This window comes from Castor canadensis, chromosome X (assembly GCF_047511655.1).
Source record: "Castor canadensis chromosome X, mCasCan1.hap1v2, whole genome shotgun sequence".
Lineage (NCBI taxonomy): Eukaryota > Metazoa > Chordata > Mammalia > Rodentia > Castoridae > Castor > Castor canadensis.
In genome coordinates this window covers 46619990-46646570 of record NC_133405.1, presented here as the reverse complement: position 1 = coordinate 46646570, position 26581 = coordinate 46619990, and the positions used below count along the sequence as shown (strand labels likewise).

The window sequence follows — 26581 nt, the reverse complement described above, 5'->3', positions numbered from 1 at the left end:
TAGGCTACCACATCTGGCTCTGTGCATTTGTTCCCTCTCCTAGTTAAAAAATCGCTTGCCTAATCACTTTAGGCAAGTGAATGCCTGAAGCACAGTGACATTCCACTTTTTGTTTTGTTTTGTCTTTGAGGTACTCGGGGGTTGAACCTGGGGCCTTGTGTCTCCTAGGCAGGCACAGTACCACTTGAGCCATAGGCCTTTGATACCAGCTGTAGAGAGCAAAGTTTGTTTATTTATTGGGCATCAGGGTGCCTGACTTTCATTCCCTCTCAGGGAAGTGAATGTTTTGGTCAAGGAAGTGAGGTATGGAAGACACAAGGGCAAGTTTAAACTCTTTCTGAAGTTGCTCAATTATTGGAAATACTTGGTCAGAACCCCAGTGTTGTGTACTATAAAACAAAGAAGCACTTCTTTTACCCTGGAATCTCAAAGGACAGTGTTAGGATAATAGAAAAGAAGACCTCAGGCTGGGGATGTAGCTCAGTGATACATTGCTTGTTTGGCATGCCCAAGGCTCTGGGTTTAGATCCTTAGCACTGGGGGGAAGAGAAAACCACCTGGTCGTGGTAGTGCACATCTGTAATCCCAGCACTCCAAGGCTGAGTTCTAGGCCAGCCTGGGCTACATAAGAGAGTTTCAGAGACCCTGTTTCAAAACACTAAAAACAAAAAAGACCCTGACAAGTCCCTTTAAACAACCACTGCTACCACAGTGAGTAACTTGTAGGCCTTGCTTGCCTCCAGGAGGTATTATTTAGTACTATCTATTTAATTTTTAAGAAATTTTTGTAGGGCTGGCAGAGTGGCTCAAGTGGCAGAGCGCCTGCCTAGCAAGCATGAGGCCCTGAGTTCAAACTGTAGTACCGCCAAAAATTTTTTAGTACTATTTTATTTATCTCAATAGATCAAAATACTACTTCAGAAAGTAATCAGTATAAAAATTATTGATGTTTTCCCTTTTATTTGTTGTCTTCAAGATAAGGTGTGTATTTTACACTCATACACATTTCAATTCAATTACTCAGTCACACTAGCAATATTTTAAGTGTTCAATAGCCATAACCATGAGGCCAGGGTCTCCCATGTTGTACTGTGCTGTTGTAGGGCTCACGCATTGGAAAACATGGAAGTTGTTCTTCTTGAAAGCCCTCCTTGGCTGGATCTTCTGCCTATAGCTCTGCCAGTGAGCTCCAACCCCAGCCCTCCATTGGTTTTGTGTTTATGTGTGTTTTGTGTACTGGGATTTGAACTCAGGGCTTCATCATTGCCAAGGAGGTGCTCTACCACTTGAGCCACGCCTCTAGCCTTCTCCATTGTTTCTTTAAGGTGAATCTTGCTGGTTGAGAACATGTCCTCAGCATAGAAGATTGTTTATCTTTCTATCTTTTTTAATAACTGAAGGTCAGACAAAGTTCATATAAAAAAAGAATCAACTATCCATAAGTTGGTACTGGGGGTTAAACTCAGGGTCTTGCACTTGGTAAGCAGGCAGGCACTCTACCACTTGAGCTACTCCACCGGCCGTGCATTCATAAGTTAAAACGAAAAAGGAATAGACCACTATGGGAAGTCAGCTACATATGTGGAGGTCCACAATTGCTATTATTGTTCAGTATCTTACTATAACATTAAGGATCCTGCCATTAATTTTTTTTCCCCAATATTGGAGCTTGAACTCAGGGCCTACACCTTGAGCAACTCCCAGCCCTTTTTTGTGATGGGTTTTTTTCAAGATAGGGTCTCTCCCTGGGCTGGCTTTGAACTGCGATCCTCCTGATCTCTGCCTCCTGAGTAGCAGCTAGGATTACAGGCATGAGCCACCGGTATCCAGCCCTGCCATCAATTTTTTTGTCTCATCCTGGTGGACCTACCAGGTTGTAGTTGCACCTCAGATTAAATATCACATATAGTTGCAAAAGGGTAGGGAGTGTAGGACTGGAGGTGTAGCTTAAGTGATACAGTGGCTGCTTTGCAAGCACTAAGCCAAAAAAAGGGTAGGAAGTACAAATGTCAATTTTTTTTTAAAAAGAAACATCTTCCCACTTGCCTCTAGCATAGACTCACAAATGATTTTTATTTTTTGGCAATATTGGGATTTGAACTTGGGTGTTAGCACTTGAGCCATGCCGCTAAGCCTCCAAAAGTGAATTACTTCACCAAGGGTAAAATCTCCTAATCTTTCCCAGAAAGAGGCCTGCAAACTAAAGTGAGTGGATAGCTGGGCACCAGTGGCTCCCACCTGTAATCCTGGCTACTCAGGAGGCAGAGATCAGAAGGATCGCAGTTAAAAGCCAGCCCAGGCAAATAGTTTGGGAGACCCTATCACAAAAAAGGGCTGGCGTAGTGACTCAAGTGGTAGAGCATCTGCCTAGCACGTGTGAGACCCTGAGTTCAAGCCCCAGTACTGCCAAAAAAATAAATGAATAAATAATAAAGTGAGTGGATGCAGGAGGCAGTGTATTTCTGAGAGATATTCATTCATTCATTGTCATATTGTCACTGGCTGGCTAGAGGCTACCAGTGAGCTGTTCCTCACCTTCAGGGAGTTTACATCCTAGTGGAGGAGACAGATGATAAATAAGTACATAAATAATAAGGCGATAATTGGGCTGGTGGAGTGGCTCAAGTGGTTGAGTACCTGCCTGGCAAGCATGAGGCTCTGAGTTCCACCAAAAAAAAGTAAAATAAAATAAGATACTTACAGATCATGATAAATGTTCTGAAGGGAATAACCAGAATGATGAGAACATAAGTGGGAAGGGTCACTTTTAGTTTAACTTATTATGGAGCAATTCCATAATACAGAAGAAAATGTTATGGTGATCCCTATCCCCATCACCCAGTTGAGCAGTTCTCAGATTACAGCTAATCTTGTTTCATGCATTTCCCTTCACTACCCCCAATCGTATTTTTTCAGATGTCACATTTAATGTTTTCACCACTGAACTTCAAATATACACTGTACAACATGACCAGAAAGTGCCATGGTAATTAACCAGCCAACCTCTGAGATTGTACCTTTTATAATAGTGTCTTCTTGGGCTCTTCTGACATCTGCTTTTTTTTTTTGGCGGTACTGGAGTTTGAACGCAGGGCTTCACACTTGCTAGGTAGGCGTGATACCACTGGAGTTGTGATACCACTGGAGTTACGCCTCCAGCTCCGTCTTGGGCTCTTTTGATACTGAATATGTTTCTCACTCAAGTGAACTGAAATGTTTCAGTTGGGTTGATTTTCAGGAGCCTCATAAAAAAACAATGATATTGGATCATGTTTGTTTAGTGAGTCAATGTTTGTTTCTTTCACAGCAAACACAAAGTGACCAGAAGTAATTATTTCATTGAAGTTAAAACTTCTAAACATAACCTATTAATAGTCTTCATATTCACCTCAGATCACTCAAGATGAAAATACTCTGCTAAATACAGATAACTTACAAGAACTTTTTTTTTACAAGAACTCTTAACAGTGAACTTTCACAATACACACCAAGATTTTTTCCTTGATCAGTTTTAATGTCCATTCATAATTCTTGTACAGGTGAAAAAAATATTCAATTTTCTCATCTTTTTTTAATATAAAAGTTGGAAGGGGCATTCAAGTTTCAATTCTCAAGTCTCCACATTAAACTTAAAAATAGTCATCATCAGCACGTGGAAGTAAGCAAGCCAAGCTGTATAAGTCCACGTGGTAGAGACCATCAATTTATATTCAGAGCTGGGTGTAGGTGGCTCATGCAACTTGGGAGGGTCGAGGTACGAGGCCAGCCCAGGCAAATAGTTCTTGAGATCATCTCCAAAATAACCAGAGCAAAATGGACTGGAGGTGTGGCTCAGGTGATAGAGCACCTGCTTTGCAAGTGTGAATAAAAATTGTATTCACATATACAAATACACAGAAGAATCCAGTATTCCAACAGTAAAAAGAATTTGTCTTTTTTTTGATAAAAACTCCCATAGTGTTGCCTAAAGACATAAACACATTTGACATAATTTCCTTTGTGCCTTTTTGTGTCTTTAACTTATGAAATTTGTTTTTGTCTTTTATACAATTGAATTATTTTGAAGGAAATGCAAATACTATATCATTTGTCTATATACTTCAGTAACCAGAATATCATTATCCTGTATAAAAATTAACAGTAATCCTTAATCTCAAGTAAGTGGTAGTGTTCAGTTTTCTTTCATAAGTGTTTTTTTAAATTGTTTGAACTGGTCCATAGAGTGCAATTGGTTGATATGATTTGTAAGTTACTTTTATCTTATAGCTTCTCTAGACATCGCCTTTTTTTCTTGTGGTATTGGGGTTTGAACTCAGGGCCTATACCTTAAGCCACTCCACCAGCCCTTTTTTACATTGGTTTTTTTTTTTTTTTTTCTGAGACAGGGTCTTGTGAACTATTTGCCTGGGGCTGGCTTTGAACCGTGATCCTCCTGATCTCTGCCTCCTGAGTAGCTAGGATTTATAGACGTGAGCCACCGGTGCCCAGCTAGACATCACATTTGATATTTTGATTGGAGACCTGAAAAATGAATGTGGTCATTGTAGGAAGAACATTCCAGATAGTGGGAAAAGTACCCGTAGGCTATGAAGTGGAAGGGGGTGTGGTCAATGTGAAGAAAGAGAATGCATCTGGTGCGCAACAAGCTAGGGAGAAAACATTTGGTGATAAGCTATTTCTCAAAATAACTGCTAAAATCAGAGCTGTCTAGGTTCCCTCACAGTCCTGCCTAGCTTCTCAGAAAGTAATACAACTAACTGGAAACTGAACTAGGTCCTTTTGACTGACTACAGAAGTGTCTTTGTCTTTTATACTTCTGTGACCTCAGCTTTCATTGCAGGCTGCAGGAATGATTTACCCAAGTATATAATAATGCACTTTTCAAAAAACCATGAATTTTAAGGGTTGAGGTAGTAGAGTTCCCCTCCCCCAGTGGTAGAGTGGTTGACGTAGCATGTACAAGGCCCTGGGTTTGATCCCTAGCACCTCAAAAATAACTGAATTTTGAGATAATTGTAGCTTTGCATGCAGTTGTAAGAAGTAGTGGAAAGAGATCCAGTGTACGCATTACCTTGTTTGCCCAAACTTCCCAGCCATATTTTTTTCCCAAACTATAGTTTCCTTGTAAAAACAGTGGAACAATCAGCATATTGACAATGGTAATCGTCAAGGCACCAAATGTATCACTAGAAGGATCAGTGCTGTTGCCCTGTGGTAAGTACGCCTCCCTTTCTCCTCCCTGCTGCGCTTTGCTTTATGTATGGTGCTGTCTGGTCTTAGTGTCTGAGTAACACTGGCCTCATAAAATGAGTTGGAAAGTGTTCCCTTGTCTGTTTTCTGGAAAAGATTGTATAATATTAGCATTGATCCTTTAAATGCTTTGTAGAAGTTTCCAGTGAACCTGTCATTGTCAGTTTTCCTAGAGGTTTACCAATTTTATTGATTCTCCCCCCCCACAAACCAGCCTTTTGTTTCATTGATTTTTCTCTATTTTCCTGTTTTCACTTTCATTGATTTTAGCTCTTGTGGTTCTCTTCCTTTGCTTGCTTGTTTTATTTTGTTCTTTTTCTAGTTTCTAAGGCAGGTACTTAGATTTTTTTTCTTTTTGTTTTCAGACAGGATCTTATTGTGTAGACCAGGCTGGCACCAAACTCGCCACCTGCCTGCCTCAGCCTCCCAAGTACTGGGATTACAGGTGTACATCACCACACTCAGTAGCAACAGAGATTGGTTTTTTTCCAAATGGAAAGACTTTTTTTCTTTGGAGGGACTGAGGTTTGAACTCAGGGCTTTGTATTTGCAAAGCAGGCCCTCTACCACTTGAGCCACACCTTCAGTCCATTTTCCTTTGGTTATTTTTTTGGAGATGGGGTCTCAAGAACTAATTGCCCAGACTGGCCTGAATCCATGATCCTCCTGATCTCAGCCTCCCAAATAGATAGGATTATCTACACTACAGTGTGAGCCACTGATACCCAGCTAGAAATGTAGATTATTGGCCTGCTCTGAGCAAATAATTCACTTAAAGTATAAGGATCCCTAGTGTAAAATATTTCTTGCAGTCATTGCCTGAAGATTTACCCTCCGATACCCTAAACTAATATGTTTCCCTTTTTGTAATGGCTACTAGGAATCTCATTTTCCCTCTTCTAATTGGTTCCTTATTTCGCTTTTTCCATTTTTTTTCATTTCGTGATGCTGGGGATGGCACCCAGGGCCTATTACATGCTAGGCAAGCTCTCTACCACTGAGCTCCACGTCCAGTTCACATCTGCTGATTTTGATAGACATTTCTTTTAAGAGTGCTCCTTGTTTGGGGAGAGTTCTGGGGTAACAGTGATCCTGACAAGCACACACAGTGGATAGTTTCTGAAGCCATGCAGGAGAGATGCCTGTGACAAGGAGATAAAAGTGTGGATCTTTTACTTAAAAACTGCACTGCCTTTTGACTTGGACTGGTTTATCCCTCCGGAGGGGGTTTAAACCATTGTGATCTATCTGGTGTGTACACTCCCCCAAACCCTCCCATGACTAGAGGGTTCACTGGGGAAATGGGGCTGCCGTGTGGTATCATGGAGGTGGTTTTTTTTAAAGTCCACCCTTTGCTCCCATGCCCTGTTTTTGTTTTGTGGTGCTGAGGATTAAAGATAGGGCCTTGCACACTGCCACTGTGCTTCATCTCCAGCTAGTAAGTAAGTCCCTCTCTCTCTCTCTTTCTTTCTTTTTTTTTGGAAGTACTGGGGTTTTACTCATTGCCTCACGTTTGTTAGGCACTATACTTGAGCCATTCCACCAGCCCCTGTTTCTGGTCTTGAATGTTTTGGAGATAGGGTCTCTCTATTGCCCAGGCTGGCCTCAAACTCTGATCCTCCTGATCTCTGCCTCCCCAGTAGCTAGGATTGCAGGTGTGTTGTACCAGTGCCTGGCTAAATAAATTTTTTCTTGGTAGGGAACCAAGTATGGCTATTGCACTTCATTATATTGTATAGTCCTACTCTGTAACCTGAGTAACTTCCTATGGAATTTTTATTAAATAATTCTTACTGATTGGACCCGAGTAGAGTTAGCATGGAATAAGGTCAAGGACCACCTCTGTTTTATTTGCCATGTATCCCTAGCACAGTGACTAGAAATGAGCATTTAATTTTTATTGAGCAAATTGTCCATATGGCAGAAGCAGTACTTCTAGACAGCATCATTACAGATGATTCATCTCTTATGATAGTCCTACTTTCATTATGTATGGGTTATTTTACAGCCACAGGCAATATATCAAATTTGCATTTTCATCATGGTTGCCTTGTGAAATTACTATCCAATTATTTGTGCATACTTTCAACTAAAGTCACATGTATAAACTCATGACATTTGATTAGTACACTGGAGTAGGCTGAGACAGTAAGCTACTTCTGGTATAGGGTCTCCTTCAGGCGATCTTCCAGAGTCTGAGAGGGTCAGTATTCACGGAGCGGTAACCCACCCCCAGCATACTTGGAGGGAAGCTATGGTTTTTAGACCTTACTATCTGTATGGTATAGTTCTAAAAAAATCTATTTTGTTGCGTTTTTCTGTCTATCTCCATTTTAGTGTGGAAATTGGCGAAAGTGTACGTGGAGAAGATGTCTACATTGTTCAGAGTGGTTGTGGTGAAATTAATGACAATCTTATGGAGCTTTTGATCATGATTAATGCCTGCAAGATTGCTTCAGCCAGCCGGGTCACTGCAGTCATCCCATGCTTCCCCTATGCCCGGCAGGATAAGAAGGATAAGGTAGGAGCAGAATCTCGTTTTTCTTTTTCTGTGTGTGTATGCATGTGTGTGTTGTGGGGGGGACTGAACCCAGAGCCTCATGCACTCTGGGTGAGTGCTCTACGGCTAAACTATGACTTGAGCCCAGAATTTTTTTAAGCAGAAGGAGGAACACTGCCTAGTCACAGATTCCTTAACTATCACATACTTAAGGGGGGTATTTTTAAAATCACATTTTCTCTAGTATTGTCCTATCTTCAAAACAATAGACATAATTAGTTTATATAAAGCAACAGATTTGTATTCTGTATTTTATTCAATTCATATGCGACTCAGCTCACTGGTATTTCTGATTGTATCAGTAAGACTAAGCACCAATCCTGTGGAATACACATATATATATAAATATATGGCAGTACTGAGGTTTGAACTCAGGGTTTCAGGCTTGCTAGGCAGGCGCTGTACCACTTGAGCCAGTCCACCAGGCATTTTTGTGTTCAGTATTTTTGCCCAGGCTGGCCTCAAACTGTGATCCTCCTGATCTCTGCCTCCTGAGTAGCTGGAATTACAGGCATGAGCCATGGGTGCTCAACTGAGTAGAATATTTTAAAACTATAGTAAAGCCTCTAGCTAAGCACTGTGGTGCACACCTATATTCCCAGGCACGAAGGAGGCTGAGACCAGAGGCTCTCTAGAGCCCAGGAGTTCTAAGGCAACACAATGAGACTCTATCAAACAAAACCAAATAAAAACCCACAACAAAAAACTATAGTAGATCCTCTCAAATGTCACAAGATCAGGCTCTAGTTGTAATCCTTTTGTAAAACCTGACGCCTGTTACACGAATACTTGGTCTCATATCTGGCATACTAGAGGATAAAGCGTATACATAAAACTCTGTAAGTCTGTTATAATTTGCCCAATTTTTACACACAATACCAGGGAGAAAGGCCAGATATTTTTATTCCAAGTGATTACAGAGGAATGGGCATGGACTTTGCTGTTGTACATGTGTTTACTTCTATTTAAGGTAGTTGTGGTTGCTGGAAAGTTGACCTCCAAATGAGTCAGGTAGTGATGCAATTTATAAATAAAACAGTCAATTTCCATCTTGTGATGTATCTTTAAAGTTGGCATCTTGGGTGTTATACATATATGAGTATGTGTGAATTACAATATTTTTTGGTGGTACTGGTTTCTGGGTTGAACTTAGATGCTTGAGCTTGCTAGGCAGACATTGTACCTCTTGAGCCATGCCCCAAGCCCTTTTTTGCTTTGATAATTTTTCAGGTAGTATTAAATGTGTTTTGCCAGAGCTGGCCTGAACTGTGTTCCTCGCACATAAGGAGATGACCCTATCTGAAAAATAAAACAAAAAAGGACCGGCGATGTGGCTTAAGTGGTAGAGCACTTGCACATGACATCCTGAGGTCAAAACCCAGTACCACCAAAAAACATTTTAGTAAAATTATTATTATTATTATTATTATTATTATGAGCTGGGGATTGAACTCAGGGCTCTACCAAAACAAATTTTATTAAGGGCTGGAGATGTGGCTCAAGCGATAGAGTGCCTGCTTAAAAAAAAAAAAAAAAAAAGAAGAAAGCTTTGGAAAAAATATTTGGGGGGTGGGGCTGGAGATTGTGGCTCAAGTGGTAGAGCATTTGCCTCACAAATACTAGGCTAAGTTCAGTCCCCAGATTTGAATAATACCTTGGAATAGGTTGGAATATATATATTAAGTTATGAAAACAAGCTAAGAACTTAATTTTCTTTACTAAAATATGGAATATATTGATGTTCCACTTAATACTTGTTCTAGATTATGATCTACTCAAAATTAATGGCCACATCTCCACAAATTTCCTGTAGGTACTCATTAAATAAATGTTTCTCAACAAAGGAATTGTTTTCCAAATTGGCTTTTTTTCCCTCTCCTCCCATTTAGAGCCGGGCTCCGATCTCAGCCAAGCTTGTCGCTAATATGCTATCTGTAGCAGGTGCAGATCACATCATCACCATGGATCTACATGCTTCTCAAATCCAGGTATCAATGGAAGCTAAATATTGGGCTTAGAAAGGTGGGAGGACAGCCGGGCATGGGGGGGGTGTGTCTGTAGCCCCAGCTATTTGGGAGGCTGAGGCGGGAGGATTGTTTGAGCCCACAAATTTGAGACCAGCCTAGACAATATAGGAAGACCTGTCTCAAAAAGTGGGGAGGGAGGGAAGGAGGGCAAGGGAAAAGGGAAAGCTGAAAGACTGCAAGGAGCCAAAAACTGCCCAAGTACAGCTCAAGTAAACTGGTCGTCGGCATTTTAAAGATTTTAAGCCAAGAGCATGATGCAAATAAGATCTTAAATCCATGATATAACGCCTTGTCCCTGGCAGGTGCTCAACAAATGGTAGCTCTTAATTGTCATGAGTATTATTCCTCTTGAATAGTCACTGCCTTAAATTTGGATGTTGGAACCTACTTTCGCTTACAAACCCAGAGTAAGGAGAGTAGAATGCTCCATTTATTTTATGGTATTTAAGTAGATTTTCAGATCATTATCATTGGAGTCTTATGACAATGCAATGAGGTACATAGGACAGAGGATTGTATCTATTTTCCAGAAAAGAGACAACGTAATTGAGAAATACAACTAGAGTATATCAACTTCAATTAGAACATAGATTTCCTGACATCTAGTTACTCCATGTGACTATTATAAACAGCTTCCACCAAATTTATGTCCTGTGAGATCTCTAGCTGGTTTACCTGTTATGCTCGCTCTGTGTTGAGTGGCTTGTATTAACTCATGGGCCGGCACGTTGACCAGGTAGTTTTTATGGTCTTGGCTGAATTTAGCTGTTCTGCACAAGTTCTCATTCATGTTCGTTCCTAGGGTCAGATATGGGTCAGTTGAAGGTTAGCTTTGGTGATCTTGACTAGGTGCTGTCAGCCATAATTTGAGGGGGCTATTTTTACCATCTACCATCCCAGACTTGCCTTCCCATCAGTGTGGATGTTGCAGTATTCTCCATGTACTTTCTTTGTGTTAGCTATTTGCAAATGGATGAGAGGTAAAACCGAAGCAAAACTGACCCAGCTTTTTTTTCCAGGGCTTTTTTGATATCCCAGTGGACAATTTGTATGCAGAGCCAGCTGTCCTGAAGTGGATTAGGGAGAATATCTCTGAGTGGAGGAACTGCACAATTGTTTCACCTGATGCTGGTGGAGCTAAGAGGTATGGCTGAAATTACTGTTGTTCCCAATGTACTGGGAAATCTTTCAGATGCTTGTATCACAAAGTGATGTTTTCCTATCCAAGAGGCAGGTTTTTTTTTTTTTTTTTTTAGCAGCACTGGGGTTTGAACTCAGATCCTCACACTTGCTAGGCAGTTGCTCTTACCACTTGAGCCACTCTGCCAGCCCTTTTTTGTGCTGAGTTTTTTCAAGATAGGGTCCATGAAGTATTTGCCCAGGGCTGGCTTCAAACCTCAATCCTTCTGATCACTGCCTCCCAAGTAGCTAGGATTATAGGTGTGAGCCACCAGCGCCTGGCCAAGAGGCCATTTTTAAGTACTTCAGAAGGGATACACCAGTGGCTGGGACATGAGGGATATTGAGTCACTACTTGGAAGCCAAGACAGACAGGAGGCCCTAAAGAGTTGTGGTAGCCGCTTTGTACCACATAGTAGTGAATAAGTAAGCTTTTGCATACCTTATGCTGTTGGTTAGACCATTTTGATCCTTGAGATTAAAATATTAAGCAAGGAAGAAAATAAAGTGTGGTATTTTAACTTAAAGCCAAGACCTTAAATTTTTAGACAAACTCATTGCTAGGGATTGTCAATTCCAGTGCTTTACAGCCCACGTGGTGCAGACTAAGAGCCCTTGATTGTCTTAGTGGATTCCTCCCTAGCAATGCATACAAAAGCAGAGAACATGAGTTCTGTTATCCAGCCAGATGTATGTCTTGATGAACCCATGTAATTGCTGGTTACCATCTGTGATAGAGACAACATTGAAAAATCCTCACACTGATAGTCATCACACTTGTTGTCTTGACTTCTCAGGCATTATCTTTACATCTTGCCAAGGGACTTAGATAAATAGTCACATTTGAAATAATCAAGCAGGATTTCTTTCACGTTGAGTACAAGAAAACTACCTTCAGCAGATGGCTTACTGCTTTAGATAATTTTTCTCATTACAATTGCCTTATAGTGATGGAGTGGAGTGAGTGCCTATCACTCCTGTCTTGGCAGGGTTTGGGGAGTAGGTAAGGATGCCTATGCGATTGTGATTTGCACAGTTCTCCCTTTTCTGCTTTATTGGTAACAGTGTTGGCCAATAAACATGGAGGGTTTGAGACACTTGAAATAAGTGATTATGCACTGGCCTCAGATAAGGAATCATTCCAGGCCATTTGGTTACCACTGATGTTTGGTGCCTAGACAATGGTGATGGAGAGCACAGAGTGTGGGTTTGGTTAAATCAAGGTACAAATGTTGCCTAGAATTGTGGTTCAAATCATATTATATGGTCACAAGTTATCCCTTATGCAGCAAAAACTTGAGTATGTGACCAGAGTCACAGGGAAACAGGACATAATGCCAGTTTGATCAGTTGCTACATTTAAAGACAAGACAAGCTGGTGGAGTGGTTCAAGTGGTAGAGTGCCTGCTTAGCAAGCATGAGGCCCTGAGTTCGAACCCCAGTAGCACCAGAAAAAAAACCAACAACAAACAAAATCTGTTATAAACAAGACAAAACCCAAAGCACAGGCTTCTTCATGTATGACAAAGCTGGTCCAGCAGAGCATGGACTAACATGTCACAGGGATAGCCCACTGTCATTTACAGGAAATGGCATTCTGCTATGTGGTACTTTGTCACCAGACAGATTTATCTTCTATTCCACCTACTAGTATGGTTTATGTTCACTTGTAATAAGGGGGGAAAATCAGAATTCTGTTCTTTTGGGGATTGTGAGAGGCTCAATATGTCTAGTTAATTGATACCACTTTCTTTCTAGCATTTGTAAAAGGAATTCCCAAGCTTGGTATCCAGGTACAGTTGACACTGACAGTTGGTGAATATTTTGCCACCATCACAGAGGGGAGCAATGAGGGCACAGGCATTGGAACAGGCTGAGCACTGCTCCTCTCCTGCCAGCTTCGGGTTCATTGTCACCAGATTCAGTCACAGGTCTTCCATGATGGAAATTAAGACAATCTGTACACTCTCCACATTAGTCAACAAGGTCTTCTGTCTTCCCTGCTGTTGCCAATCCATTAAATGAATATGCCTTAGCATATACTGCTTCCCAGAGCTGGTGGAGGTATCTATCTAGACTCTACCCCAAACGATTGATCATCCAAGTTTGAAGAACACATTCCTACACTGTTACTGGTGTATAAAGGCATGATTCCATAACCAGTTTGGGCATTTTGCCTTTGAGGTGCTTTCTTCCAGCCCTGGAAAAGCTTTGGTTTCAAGAAGTATTCTTCCTCAGAAAAGCAGCCCATCCTTTTGTGAGTGCAGTGCTGGGGACTGAACCCAGGGCCTCATGCATGCTAGGCAAGCACTCTATCACCGAGCTACACCCCCAGCCCTACCGGTCCTTTCTTTTTTTTTTTTTTTTTTTTTTTTCATTTTTCTTTTATTATTCATATGTGCATACAAGGCTTGGTTCATTTCTCCCCCCTGCCCCCACCCCCTCCCTTACCACCCACTCCGCCCCCTCCCGCTCCCCCCCTCAATACCCAGCAGAAACTATTTTGCCCTTATCTCTAATTTTGTTGTAGAGAGAGTATAAGCAATAATAGGAAGGAACAAGGGGTTTTGCTGGTTGAGATAAGGATAGCTATACAGGGCATTGACTCACATTGATTTCCTGTGTGTGGGTGTTACCTTCTAGGTTAATTCTTTTTGATCTAACCTTTTCTCTAGTTCCTGGTCCCCTTTTCCTATTGGCCTCAGTTGCTTTAAGGTATCTGCTTTAGTTTCTCTGCGTTAAGGGCAACAAATGCTAGCTAGTTTTTTAGGTGTCTTACCTATCCTCACCCCTCCCTTGTGTGCTCTCGCTTTTATCATGTGCTCATAGTCCAATCCCCTTGTTGTGTTTGCCCTTGATCTAATGTCCACATATGAGGGAGAACATACGATTTTTGGTCTTTTGAGCCAGGCTAACCTCACTCAGAATGATGTTCTCCAATTCCATCCATTTACCAGCGAATGATAACATTTCGTTCTTCTTCATGGCTGCATAAAATTCCATTGTGTATAGATACCACATTTTCTTAATCCATTCGTCAGTGCTGGGACATCTTGGCTGTTTCCATAACTTGGCTATTGTGAATAGTGCCGCAATAAACATGGATGTGCAGGTGCCTCTGGAGTAACAGTCTTTTGGGTATATCCCCAAGAGTGGTATTGCTGGATCAAATGGTAGATCGATGTCCATCTTTTTAAGTAGCCTCCAAATTTTTTTCCAGAGTGGTTGTACTAGTCTACATTCCCACCAACAGTGTAAAAGGGTTCCTTTTTCCCCGCATCCTCGCCAACACCTGTTGTTGGTGGTGTTGCTGATGATGGCTATTCTAACAGGGGTGAGGTGGAATCTTAGTGTGGTTTTAATTTGCATTTCCTTTATTGCTAGAGATGGTGAGCATTTTTTCATGTGTTTTCTGGCCATTTGAATTTCTTCTTTTGAGAAAGTTCTGTTTAGTTCACATGCCCATTTCTTTATTGGTTCATTAGTTTTGGGAGAATTTAGTTTTTTAAGTTCCCTGTATATTCTGGTTATCAGTCCTTTGTCTGATGTATAATTGGCAAATATTTTCTCCCACTCTGTGGGTGTTCTCTTCAGTTTAGAGACCATTTCTTTTGATGAACAGAAGCTTTTTAGTTTTATGAGGTCCCATTTATCTATGCTATCTCTTAGTTGCTGTGCTGCTGGGGTTTCATTGAGAAAGTTTTTACCTATACCTACTAACTCCAGAGTATTTCCTACTCTTTCTTGTATCAACTTAAGAGTTTGGGGTCTGATATTAAGATCCTTGATCCATTTTGAGTTAATCTTGGTATAGGGTGATATACATGGATCTAGTTTCAGTTTTTTGCAGACTGCTAACCAGTTTTCCCAGCAGTTTTTGTTGAAGAGGCTGCTATTTCTCCATCGTATATTTTTAGCTCCTTTGTCAAAGATAAGTTGATCATAGTTGTGTGGCTTCATATCTGGATCCTCTATTCTGTTCCACTGGTCTTCATGTCTGTTTTTGTGCCAGTACCATGCTGTTTTTATTGTTATTGCTTTGTAATATAGTTTGAAGTCAGGTATTGTGATACCTCCTGCATTGTTCTTTTGACTGAGTATTGCCTTGGCTATTCGTGGCCTCTTGTGTTTCCATATAAATTTCACAGTAGATTTTTCAATCTCTTTAATGAATGTCATTGGAATTGTGATGGGAATTGCATTAAACATGTAGATTACTTTGGGGAGTATCGACATTTTTACTATGTTGATTCTACCAATCCATGAGCATGGGAGATCTCTCCACTTTCTATAGTCTTCCTCAATCTCTTTCTTCAGAAGTGTATAGTTTTCCTTGTAGAGGTCTTTCACATCTTTTGTTAGGTTTACACCTAGGTATTTGATTTTTTTTGAGGCTATTGTAAATGGAATTGTTTTCATACATTCTTTTTCCGTTTGCTCATTGTTAGTGTATAGAAATGCTAATGATTTTTCTATGTTGATTTTATATCCTGCTACTTTGCTATAGCTATTGATGATGTCTAGAAGCTTCTGAGTAGAGTTTTTTGGGTCTTTAAGGTATAGGATCATGTCGTCTGCAAATAGGGATATTTTGACAGTTTCTTTACCTATTTGTATTCCTTTTATTCCTTCTTCTTGCCTAATTGCTCTGGCTAGGAATTCCAGTACTATGTTGAATAGGAGTGGCGATAGTGGGCATCCTTGTCTGGTTCCTGATTTTAGAGGGAACGGTTTTAATTTTTCTCCGTTAAGTATAATGCTGGCTGTAGGTTTGTCATATATAGCTTTTATAATGTTGAGGAACTTTCCTTCTATTCCTAGTTTTCTTAGAGCTTTTATCATGAAATGATGTTGGATCTTATCAAAGGCTTTTTCTGCGTCTATTGAGATGATCAAGTGGTTTTTGTCTTTGCTTCTGTTAATGTGGTTTATTACGTTTATTGATTTTCGTATGTTGAACCACCCCTGCATCCCTGGGATGAAGCCTACCTGGTCGTGGTGGATAATCTTTTTGATGTGTTGCTGAATTCGGTTTGCCATTATTTTGTTGAGGATTTTTGCATCAATGTTCATTAAGGAGATTGGCCTATAGTTCTCCTTTTTGGAGGTGTCTTTGCCTGGTTTTGGGATAAGTGTAATAGTGGCTTCATAAAATGTGTTTGGCAGTTTTCCTTCCCTTTCTATTTCATGGAACAGTTTAAGGAGGGTTGGTATCAGTTCTTCTTTAAAGGTCTGATAGAATTCAGCAGAGAATCCATCAGGTCCTGGACTTTTCTTTTTGGGGAGACTCTTGATTGCTGCTTCAATTTCATTTTGTGTTATAGGTCTATTCAGGTGATTAATTTCCTCTTGGTTCAGTTTTGGATGATCATATGTATCTAGAAATCTGTCCATTTCTTTTAGATTTTCAAATTTATTTGAATATAGGTTCTCAAAGTAGTCTCTGATGATTTCCTGGATTTCCATGGTGTTTGTTGTTATCTCCCCTTTTGCATTCCTGATTCTACTAATTTGGGTTTTTTCTCTCCTCATTTTAGTCAGGTTTGCCAGGGGTCTATCGATCTTGTTTATTTTTTCAAAGAACCAACTTTTTGTTTCATTAATTCTTTGTATGGTTTTTTTGGTTTCTATTTCGTTGATTTCAGCTCTTATTTTTATTATTTCTCTCCTTCTATTTGTTTTGGGATTTGCTTGTTCTTGTTTTTCTAGGAGTTTGAGATGTATCATTAGGTCATTGATTTGGGATCTTTCAATCTTTTTAATATATGCACTCATGGCTATAAACTTTCCTCTCAAGACTGCCTTAGCTGTGTCCCATAGGTTCCGGTAGGTTGTGTTTTCATTTTCATTGACTTCTAGGAACTTTTTAATTTCCTCTTTTATTGCATCGATGATCCATTCTTCATTAAGTAATGAGTTATTTAGTTTCCAACTGTTTGCATGTTTTTTGTCTTTACTTTTGTTGTTGAGTTCTACTTTTACTGCATTGTGGTCAGATAGTATGCACGGTATTATTTCTATTTTCTTATATTTGCTGAGGCTTGCTTTGTGCCCTAGGATATGATCTATTTTGGAGAAGGTTCCATGGGCTGCTGAGAAGAATGTATATTGTGTAGAGGTTGGATGAAATGTTCTATAGACATCTACTAGGTCCACTTGATCTATTGCATATTTTAGATCTTGGATTTCTTTATTGAGTTTTTGTTTGGATGACCTATCTATTGATGATAATGGAGTGTTAAAGTCTCCCACAACCACTGTGTTGGCGTTTATATATGCTTTTAGGTCTTTCAGGGTATGTTTGATGAAATTGGGTGCGTTGACATTGGGTGCGTACAGATTGATGATTATTATTTCCTTTTGGTCTATTTCCCCTTTTATTAGTATGGAATGTCCTTCTTTGTCTCGTTTGATCAATGTAGGTTTGAAGTCTACTTTGTCAGAGATAAGTATTGCTACTCCTGCTTGTTTTCGGGGGCCATTAGCTTGGTAAATCTTCTTCCAGCCTTTCATCCTAAGCATATGCTTATTTCTGTCGGTGAGATGAGTCTCCTGTAAGCAACAAATTGTTGGATCTTCTTTTTTAATCCATTTTGTCAAACGGTGTCTTTTGATGGGTGAATTAAGTCCATTGACATTAAGTGTTAGTACTGATAGGTATGTGGTGATTCCTGCCATTTAGTTATCTTAGTTGTTTGAAGGTTTGATTGTGTGTACCTAACTTGATGTTACTCTCTACTGTCTTGCTTTTTCTTATCCTGTGGTTTGGTGCTGCCTGCCTTTTCATGGTTAAGTTGGGTGTCACTTTCTGTGTGCAGGATCCCTTGCAGAATCTTTTGTAATGGTGGCTTTGTGGTCACATATTGTTTTAGTTTCTGCTTATCATGGAAGACTTTTATTGCTCCATCTATTTTGAATGATAGCTTTGCTGGGTAGAGTATCCTGGGGTTGAAGTTATTTTCATTCAGTGCCCGGAAGATCTCACCCCACGCTCTTCTTGCTTTTAATGTTTCTGTTGAGAAGTCTGCTGTGATTTTGATGGGTTTACCTTTGTATGTTACTTGTTTTTTCTCTCTTGCAGCCTTCAATATTCTTTCCTTAGTTTCTGAACTTGTTGTTTTAATGATGATATGTCGTGGAGTAGTTCTATTTTGATCTGGTCTGTTTGGTGTCCTGGAGGCCTCTTGCATTTGTATGGGAATATCTTTCTCTAGATTTGGGAAATTTTCCATTATTATTTTGTTGAATATATTACGCATTCCCTTGGCTTGCACCTCTTCTCCTTCTTCGATGCCCATGATTCTCAAGTTTGGTCTTTTGATGGAGTCGGTGAGTTCTTGCATTTTCTTTTCACAGGTCTTGAGTTGTTTAATTAATAGTTCTTCGGTTTTTCCTTTAATTACCATTTCATCTTCAAGTTCTGAGATTCTGTCTTCTGTTTGTTCTATTCTGCTGGATTGGCTTTCCGTTTTGTTTTGCAGTTCTGTTTCGTTCTTTTTTCTGAGGTTTTCCATATCCTGGCTGTTTTCTTCTTTATTGTTGTCTATTTTTGTCCTGAGTTCATTTATCCATTTATTCATTGTGTTCTCTCTTTCACTTTGGTGTTTATACAGTGCTTCTATGGTTTCCTTTATTTCTTCTTTTGCTTTTTCAAATTCTCTATTTTTATTGTCTTGGAATTTCTTGAGTGTCTCCTGTACATTTTGGTTGACCCTATCCAGTATCATCTCTATAAAATTCTCATTGAGTACTTGTAGTATGTCTTCTTTTAAATTATTCTTGTAGGCTTCATTGGGTCCTTTGGCATAGTTTATCTTCATTTTGTTGGAGTCTGGCTCTGAGTTTCTGTTCTCTTCATTCCCCTCTGGTTCCTGTACTAATTTTTTGCTGTGGGGAAACTGGTTTCCTTGTTTTTTCTGTCTTCCTGTCATTGTCCTTGGTGTTGTTACTGTCCCTGTACTGTGTGTAATTAAGTATTTTCTAGCTTGTAATAATAACAATGGTAATATTGAGAACAGAAGAGTGAGCTGAGATGGAAAGCAAGAAGTTAAAGAAAAGGGGAAAGCAAATATACAGACAAGAGGGAGAAAGCAGAACAAGGTATCAGACAAGAGAGTTTCAAAGGTATAAACAGGGAGTGTTAGTGTACTAATCGACAGTAAGCTGAACAGACAATAGAGAGACAGAGAGAGGATTGAAAATCAAAGATAAAAAAAAAAAAATAAGTATATGAAAGTAATATCTATTTATAAAAATGAATTAAAATAAAATGGAAAATAGGAAATTAAAAAAAAAAAAAACCAAAAAACTTCCAAGTTTATATGCAATGCAATTTCAGTCTTAATAATTTGGATGTCCGTCTTAATCTCCAGTCCTGGAGTTGGTGCCTCAGATGTTGTTCTGTAGTTGTCTCATCAAAGGGGATGCATAAAGTAGAACAAAACTACACTCACACACACACAGAAGAAAAAATAAAAAAAAAGCCCCACCAAGTGTCCCCAGTTCAAATGCAATAGTTTCAGTAAGTTTTTCGGCTTGCAGGTGTAATTCGGTTGTTCTCTCATCAAAGGTAGGGAGAAAAAGAAAAAAAAGCGTCTGGAGGCAGTTCTGAGAGTGGTATCTGCAACTGTGGCTCGCCTGCCTGCTGCTCTCAGCCTGTAGCTGGCGGCGTTATTTATGCAGATCTCTGGGGTGAGCTTAGCGCTCACCTGGTCCCACAGGCTTTGTTTGCTCAGAGTTCTCCTGTGCGGGGGAGGGGGGCCTCTGCCACAGGCTTTTCCCTTTCCAAGCACTGGGAAAGGCGACACTGCCCCGCGTTGTCAGGCCTGCGTGTTTATTTACAGTTCACGTGGGAAGTGGGTCTTCCCTCCTCTCACAAGCGTCCCGCTCCTGGTTGCTGGCGCGCCCCGCTCCCGCCAGAGCCTCTCCGGCCCGCCCGGCTCGTTTATTTACAGTCCCGGGAAGGATTCCCTTCCCCCAATCTTCAGCGCTCAGGGCGCCCCACCCTCTTTCCAGCGTGTCTTAACTGTTCTTATTGCTTAGTACTCAGTTTCTCTTTTTTTCCCGGGTGGAGGTCAGTCTGTCCAGGGGGCTATGCTGCTCTGGCCCAGGCTTGTCTGTGGGGGAACCGCGGTACCGCGAAGCTCACCTGGTCCGCGTCTTCCCAAGCCGTATGGGCGCCGGCCACTGGCGGCCCCGGGGGCCTCCTCGGTTCTCCGTTTAACGTGAAGTGGAGATTCTCTGCACCGGCTGGAGATGTGGAGGAGTCAAAGTTATGCCTTTTCTCGGTGATTATGCCTGCAAAGTGTGTCTCCAGCGTCTCTCCAAGATTTCACTATAGGAGGGTCGCTTTCTGCTTCCTACCTCTAGCCGCCATCTTGGAATCCTCCGGTCCTTTCTTAATAGAAGCCACATACACATGTATATTACTTAGCTGTGAACCTCTCCCCTGTTTTACAGAGTCACTTCCATTGCAGACCGGTTGAATGTGGACTTTGCCTTGATTCACAAAGAACGGAAGAAGGCCAATGAAGTGGACCGCATGGTGCTAGTGGGGGATGTGAAGGATCGAGTGGCCATCCTTGTGGATGACATGGCTGACACATGTGGCACAATCTGCCACGCTGCTGACAAGTGAGTACTGAGTGGCAGGGCTGGTAGTTAGACATAGAAAGCTAAGAATTGCTGTCTGAATGACTTCAGCCTACTGATTGTTTTTGGAGCTAAACTGAACTCATCACCTTTGGCTTAAATTATAATACATAGGTAAATTGTACTCTTTTTCAAATGTTCTTAGTTTTTATAGTATTAAACTATAAACAGATATTCCTCTTATGTTCAATAAACCTAATGTTAAAGTTGAAACTAGGGCGGAGGGGGTGGGGGCAGGGGGGAGAAATGAACCAAGCCTTGTATGCACATATGAATAATAAAAGAAAAATGAAGAAAAAAAAAGTTGAAACTACTGTAAAGCAAAAACACATTTTTTTCACTTTTATTAGCATATATTAATTGTCCAAAGGAGTTTCATTGTGATACTTCCATTCATATATATGATGTACTTTGATCAAATTCCATTCTTCAAAGACACATGGAACCTTCCTAGCTTACTGAGCATCCTGGCTTAGCAACACAGTCCACTGTAGAGTATCAGTTGTTTTCCCAGTAGTTGACTAGGAGCTGCAGGTCACTGCATCTGCCCAGCTTTGAGCAGTATCGACCAGTATCATACCACTACTGCTACCCTGGGGATAGATCCAAATTCCAAGTATGAGTTCTACTGAGTACATACTGTCAAGTGCATTTGCCAAGTCCAAAAAAAATCAAAAGGCACAAATCATCCATGTAACAAGATTAACAAGAGTTGTCATTTTAACCTTTTGGTTTTTTTGTGGGGTGGTACTGAGGGCTTTAACTCAGGGTCCTGAGCTTGCTAGGCAGGTGCTTTGCCACTTGAGCCATGCCCCAGCCCTTTTTTTTTTTTTTTGCTTTTAGTTATTTTTCAGATAGGGTCTCATGTTTTTTTTCCTGGGGCTGGCCTCAGACCACAGTCCACCTACCTATAGCAGTCTGCATAGCTGGGACCACAGGCATGCACCATCACACCAAACTTATTGTTGAGATGTGAGTCTCGCTAACTTTTTGCCCAGGCTGGCCTCTCACGACCTTCCTGATCTCCACCTCCCAAGTAGATGTGAGCCACCATGCCTGGCTTCTATAATGGTTTTGTAAACTCCTGAGAGTCTGTGCATGGCACATAAAAGATACTAAAAAAATGTACTTAGATGTTGAATGATTCCTGGCTCGGATCCTTGAGTTTACATTTATAAAACCCATTTCATCCTTCTATTACTAAGGAACTGATTAGTGTAACAGGTGAACTCCCTGAGATGTCTGTGGCTTACCACAATGGTTTCTTTCTCATCCATGGCACACCATGCAAGGATTACTGCCTGGACTCATTTTCAGGGACCCAGATTCTTTCCACTCTGTGATTACCTTGGAAGACAGTTCCACTTTGCCCAGCCAGAAAGGGAAAAGAACAGAGAATCACTTCTGGAAAACTGTTACAACTTCTGCAAAGAAGTGGCTCCGTGTAGATTTCTGTCCTTAGTAGGGACAGAACTGTGTCGTCTCAAAATTCATGTGTTGAGCCCTAGCCCCAAGTGTGATGGAATTTGGAAATTGCCTTTGGGGAGATATTTTGGTATAGATGAGGTCCTGAGGGCAGAGCTCTCTTGATGCAATTAGTGCCCCTAGGAGAGCTTGCTGGCAACATCCCCTGTGCATGTGTCCAAGAAGAAGTTCTGTGAGTGCACAGCAAGGTGAAGCCACCTACAATCCAAGAAGAGAGGGTTCAAAATGAAACTGATTTTGTCTGTACATTGATCTTAGACTTGTCAGCCTCCGAGACTGAGAAATAAGTTTTTGCTTGAGCCATCCAGTCTATGGTATTTTGTTATGAAAGACTAATTCACTCTTTGTGCCTAACTCAGATTCCATAGTGACATGTAAGATTAATCTAAATCAACTGTTTTTCCTCTAGACTTCTCTCAGCAGGAGCCACCAGAGTTTATGCTATCTTGACTCATGGAATTTTTTCTGGCCCGGCCATTTCTCGCATCAACAATGCATGTTTTGAAGCAGTAGTAGTCACTAATACCATACCTCAGGAGGACAAGATGAAGCATTGCTCCAAAATACAGGTGAGGGTGAGATTCTTACAAAACAAGCCTTCCTTAACTGTTCAGGAGGTGATTCTGTATGTTGAATTAGATACCTGAATTCTTTTTTGGGGGGAGGACAACAATACTAGGGCTTGAACTTAGGGCCTTGTGCTTGCTAGGGAGGCGCTCTACTACTGGATCCACTCCTCAACCTTCTTGTGGTCTTAAGATTATCACTTTTTTTTTTGGTGCTACTGGCATTTGAACCCAGGGCCTCATGCTTGCTAAGCAGGCACTCTACCACTTGAGCCACTCTGACAGCCCTTTTTTTGTGTTGGGTATTTTTTTTTTTTTGGTGTGGTACTGGAGTTTGGACTTAGGGTCTCACACTTGCTAAGCAGGCACACTACCACTTGAGCCACCCCACCATGTGTTTGGTATTTTCAAGATAGGGTCTCATGCTAGGCACCAGTGGCTCCCACCTGTAATCCTAGCTATGCAGGAGGCAGAGATCAGGAGGATCGAGGTTTGAAGCCAGCCCAGGCAAATAGTCCATGAGACCCTATCTCAAAAAAACCTATCACAAAAGAAGGCTGGTGGTGTGGCTCAAGTTGTAGACCCTGAGTTCAAATCCCAGTGCTGCAAAAAAAAAAGAAAGAAAGAAAGAAATGGGGTCTCAGGAACTATTTGCCTGAGTTGGTCTGGAACTGTGGTCCTCCTGATCTCTGCCTCCTGAGTAGCTAGGATTACAGGAGTGAGCCACTGACACCTGATGAGCCCAAGTCAGAGTTTTTCCTCCATTATTGGCATCTGGACTCTTTCCTAAGTGGTTATAGGTAAGAAACATAATAAAGAGTAGCTAAATGTGGGCTTAAGAGGAAGGGTGCACACTAGGCTGCTCACCAGCTCTGCTCCTCTGTACTAATCTGTGCTTTCTTGCCTTTGTAGGTGATTGACATATCCATGATCCTTGCAGAAGCCATCAGGAGAACTCACAATGGAGAGTCTGTTTCTTACCTGTTCAGCCATGTTCCTTTATAATAGAGTAACTTCCTGAGGCTTTTAAAAAATAAAACCAACCCCACCCTTTGCTTTCCCTTGGTATTTGATGACAAATTCACAGAAGACCCAGCTTGTTCCTGTGTAGCTCTGTACATCCCACAACAGGTGTATTAGAATTCATTTTAAATTGGGGAAAGACAGATTGAGATTAACTGCTGGGATTTCCTACCTGAGTTGTCTCATTCTGGCTTCCTTGATGATTTTGTGAGCCCTGCAGCTTTAACTAGAGCTCAGCTACTGTGAGATTTGCAAACTTTTGAGGGTGTTCTGTAAAGCTGTTTGAATGTGCGTGGCAAATGCTTGGGGTTTTTTGTTGTTGTTCAGAACAAGTAGCAACGAAGCCACTCCATGTACGACAAGTCCTCCAAGGTCTTTGCGACATTACAGCAAGAGCCCTGAGCAATGCAAAACATAGTCCAGGTAGCTGAGCACCCTGGGAGGCAGGAGCAGGCAGTTCAGCTTGAGTAGCTGTTGGGTGGGATCTTGGGGGGTGGTCATTGTATAAAAAGACTCTAGGGAGGAAGAAGCCTGATCCATCATCTGCTTGACTGTGTAGCTTGAATTCTTTGTACCTATTCCTTTCTATTTGGCTTTACCTTAATAGCCATCTTGATGTTTTCCTGGCCAGATCTTCTTAGGTCCAACTGATCATTGTACCAGTCTTCTGGAACACAAACTCGCTTCCCGCTGTGTAATTGCTAGCATTCTCATTAGGTAATTTGCTGTAGCTTAATCTTCAGTCTACTACCACTGTGGTAGTAGGTTTTAGGTGGTATCATAGTGCCTTTTGACTAATTTCACTATTTAATTTTCATCTTTCCTTGGATCCGTTTGGCCTCTCAAATGACCTGAGATTTCTGTTTTTGAAAATTGATGTCATTGTCTCTTGTAGAAGAAACTAATAAAATGTCTCTGTGTGTGTGATTTTGGGTCTATATCATATCCATACAGATTTCTCTGCTTAAGGTTTGGTATAGAAGTCTTGCTGTTCAATGATATTGGTTTCCAAACCATGTTAGCTACCTTGTTAAGACAAAACTGCAGGCGTTTTATTCAGCTGCAAGACTTTAAAGTATCTGGGGTTTGCTGAAAATCAGATGGAATCTCATTCTGTGCAGTGTACCAGAATTATGGGAGGATAGATTATGCCTGCTGGCTCTCTGCTGCTTGTTCCTGGGACCCAAATTAGGTATTGGCTTATAAAAGGGGAGTAGTTTCTGTGATTTCTTCATTCCGAACTAATTTTGCCAAGTGTGGTATTTTACCTCCATTGATCAGTGCCTAACATTTAATTTCTGCCCTTCTAAGTAAAATTATTTTGATTTTTTTTGTTTGTTTTTATTTTTATTTTTTTATTTTTATTTATTTTTTTTTCATTTTTCTTTTATTATTCATATGTGCATACAAGGCTTGGTTCACTTCTCCCCCCTGCCCCCACCCCCTCCCTTACCACCCACTCCACCCCCTCTCTCTCCCCCCCTCAATACCCAGCAGAAACTATTTTGCCCTTATCTCTAATTTTGTTGTAGAGAGAGTATAAGCAATAATAGGAAGGAACAAGGGGTTTTGCTGGTTGAGATAAGGATAGCTATACAGGGCATTGACACATTGATTTCCTGTGCGTGTGTGTTACCTTCTAGGTTAATTGTTTTTGATCTAACCTTTTCTCTAGTACCTGTTCCCCTTTTCCTATTGGCCTCAGTTGCTTTAAGGTATCTGCTTTAGTTTCTCTGCGTTAAGGGCAACAAATGCTAGCTAGTTTTTTAGGTGTCTTACCTATCCTCACCCCTCCCTTGTGTGCTCTCACTTATAATGCATCTCAAAAATTTAAATGAGTTTCTTTGTGCATCATCAAATAAGGATGCTCTTTCTTTGCCTCTGGGAAGCTCTGTGATTCTGGAGCTGGGTAGACAGTGCTCCTAGGTATATGAAGCCCGAGTCTGCTTTTGCTCATTTGATTTTTGCTTTTGTTGAATATTGTGATAATCTACATTAGAATTCACTTTTTGACAAGTGATTGAAGAGCGACTGAAGAAGCTGGGTTGTTGTAGTGCAATCTGTAATCCCAGCACTCAGGAGGTTGGGGCAGAAGGATGGAGATTTTGAGGTGAGTTTGGATAAATAGTGAGACCCCGTCTCAAAAAAAAAAAGTAGCACTGAAGTAAGCTATGAAATCTTTGCTCTGAAGAAACTGATGGAGCATCATCACTTGCTGATTTTGTTATTTCCTGAAGCACTGGATCCGTTAAGTCAAGGTTCATCATTTCAGTAATTCCCCACTTGTCCACAGGGGATACTATCTGAGCCCCCCACCCCAGTGGATGCCTGAAACCAGAGGTATTACAGGACCCTATATATTACTAGGTTTTTTCCTATACATAGACACTGTATAACAATTCTAACTACTGTAATAAAATTGTCAGCATAACCACTCTTGTGCATTGGAGCCATTATTAAGTAAAAGATGGATTACCTGAATGTGAGTACTATGACCCAGGGACACTTGATCTGATAACCAAGACTGCTAAGGACTGGTAGCATACATGGTACAGATTCGCTTAAGCTGGACAAATCTGATTTACACCCCAGGCAAGGCAGCATGAAATGTCGTCATGCTACCCAGAAGAGCACACAATTTAAATGGATTGTTTTACTTCTAGAATTTTCCATTAATATTTTGGTTTGCAGTTGACTGTGGAAAGAAACTGACTAAGGGGAGGCCACTGTATTTTGACATAAGATGTCTACTGTGGGCCTCTGAGTAATCCATTCCGAGAATGAAGTTTTGAGGTCAGTCAGGAAAGGACCTCAGTCCTATGCCTGGGGGGAGGTCAGTG

General features: G+C 40.9%; 1 protein-coding gene across 1 annotated transcript in view; it reads left to right on the top strand.

The window, feature by feature from the left end:
* The window catches only part of Prps1 (phosphoribosyl pyrophosphate synthetase 1), a 31202-nt gene extending 5030 nt beyond the window's left edge, over nucleotides 1-26172 (top strand). The window contains exons 2-7 of the mRNA XM_020183608.2: nucleotides 7588-7771; nucleotides 9700-9798; nucleotides 10857-10981; nucleotides 20476-20649; nucleotides 22562-22721; nucleotides 23631-26172. Of these exons, the coding sequence (XP_020039197.1) occupies nucleotides 7588-7771; nucleotides 9700-9798; nucleotides 10857-10981; nucleotides 20476-20649; nucleotides 22562-22721; nucleotides 23631-23723 (835 nt within the window). The 3' untranslated portion in view covers nucleotides 23724-26172. The remainder of the gene's footprint in view (nucleotides 1-7587; nucleotides 7772-9699; nucleotides 9799-10856; nucleotides 10982-20475; nucleotides 20650-22561; nucleotides 22722-23630) is intronic.
* The last annotated feature ends 409 nt before the right edge of the window (nucleotides 26173-26581 follow it).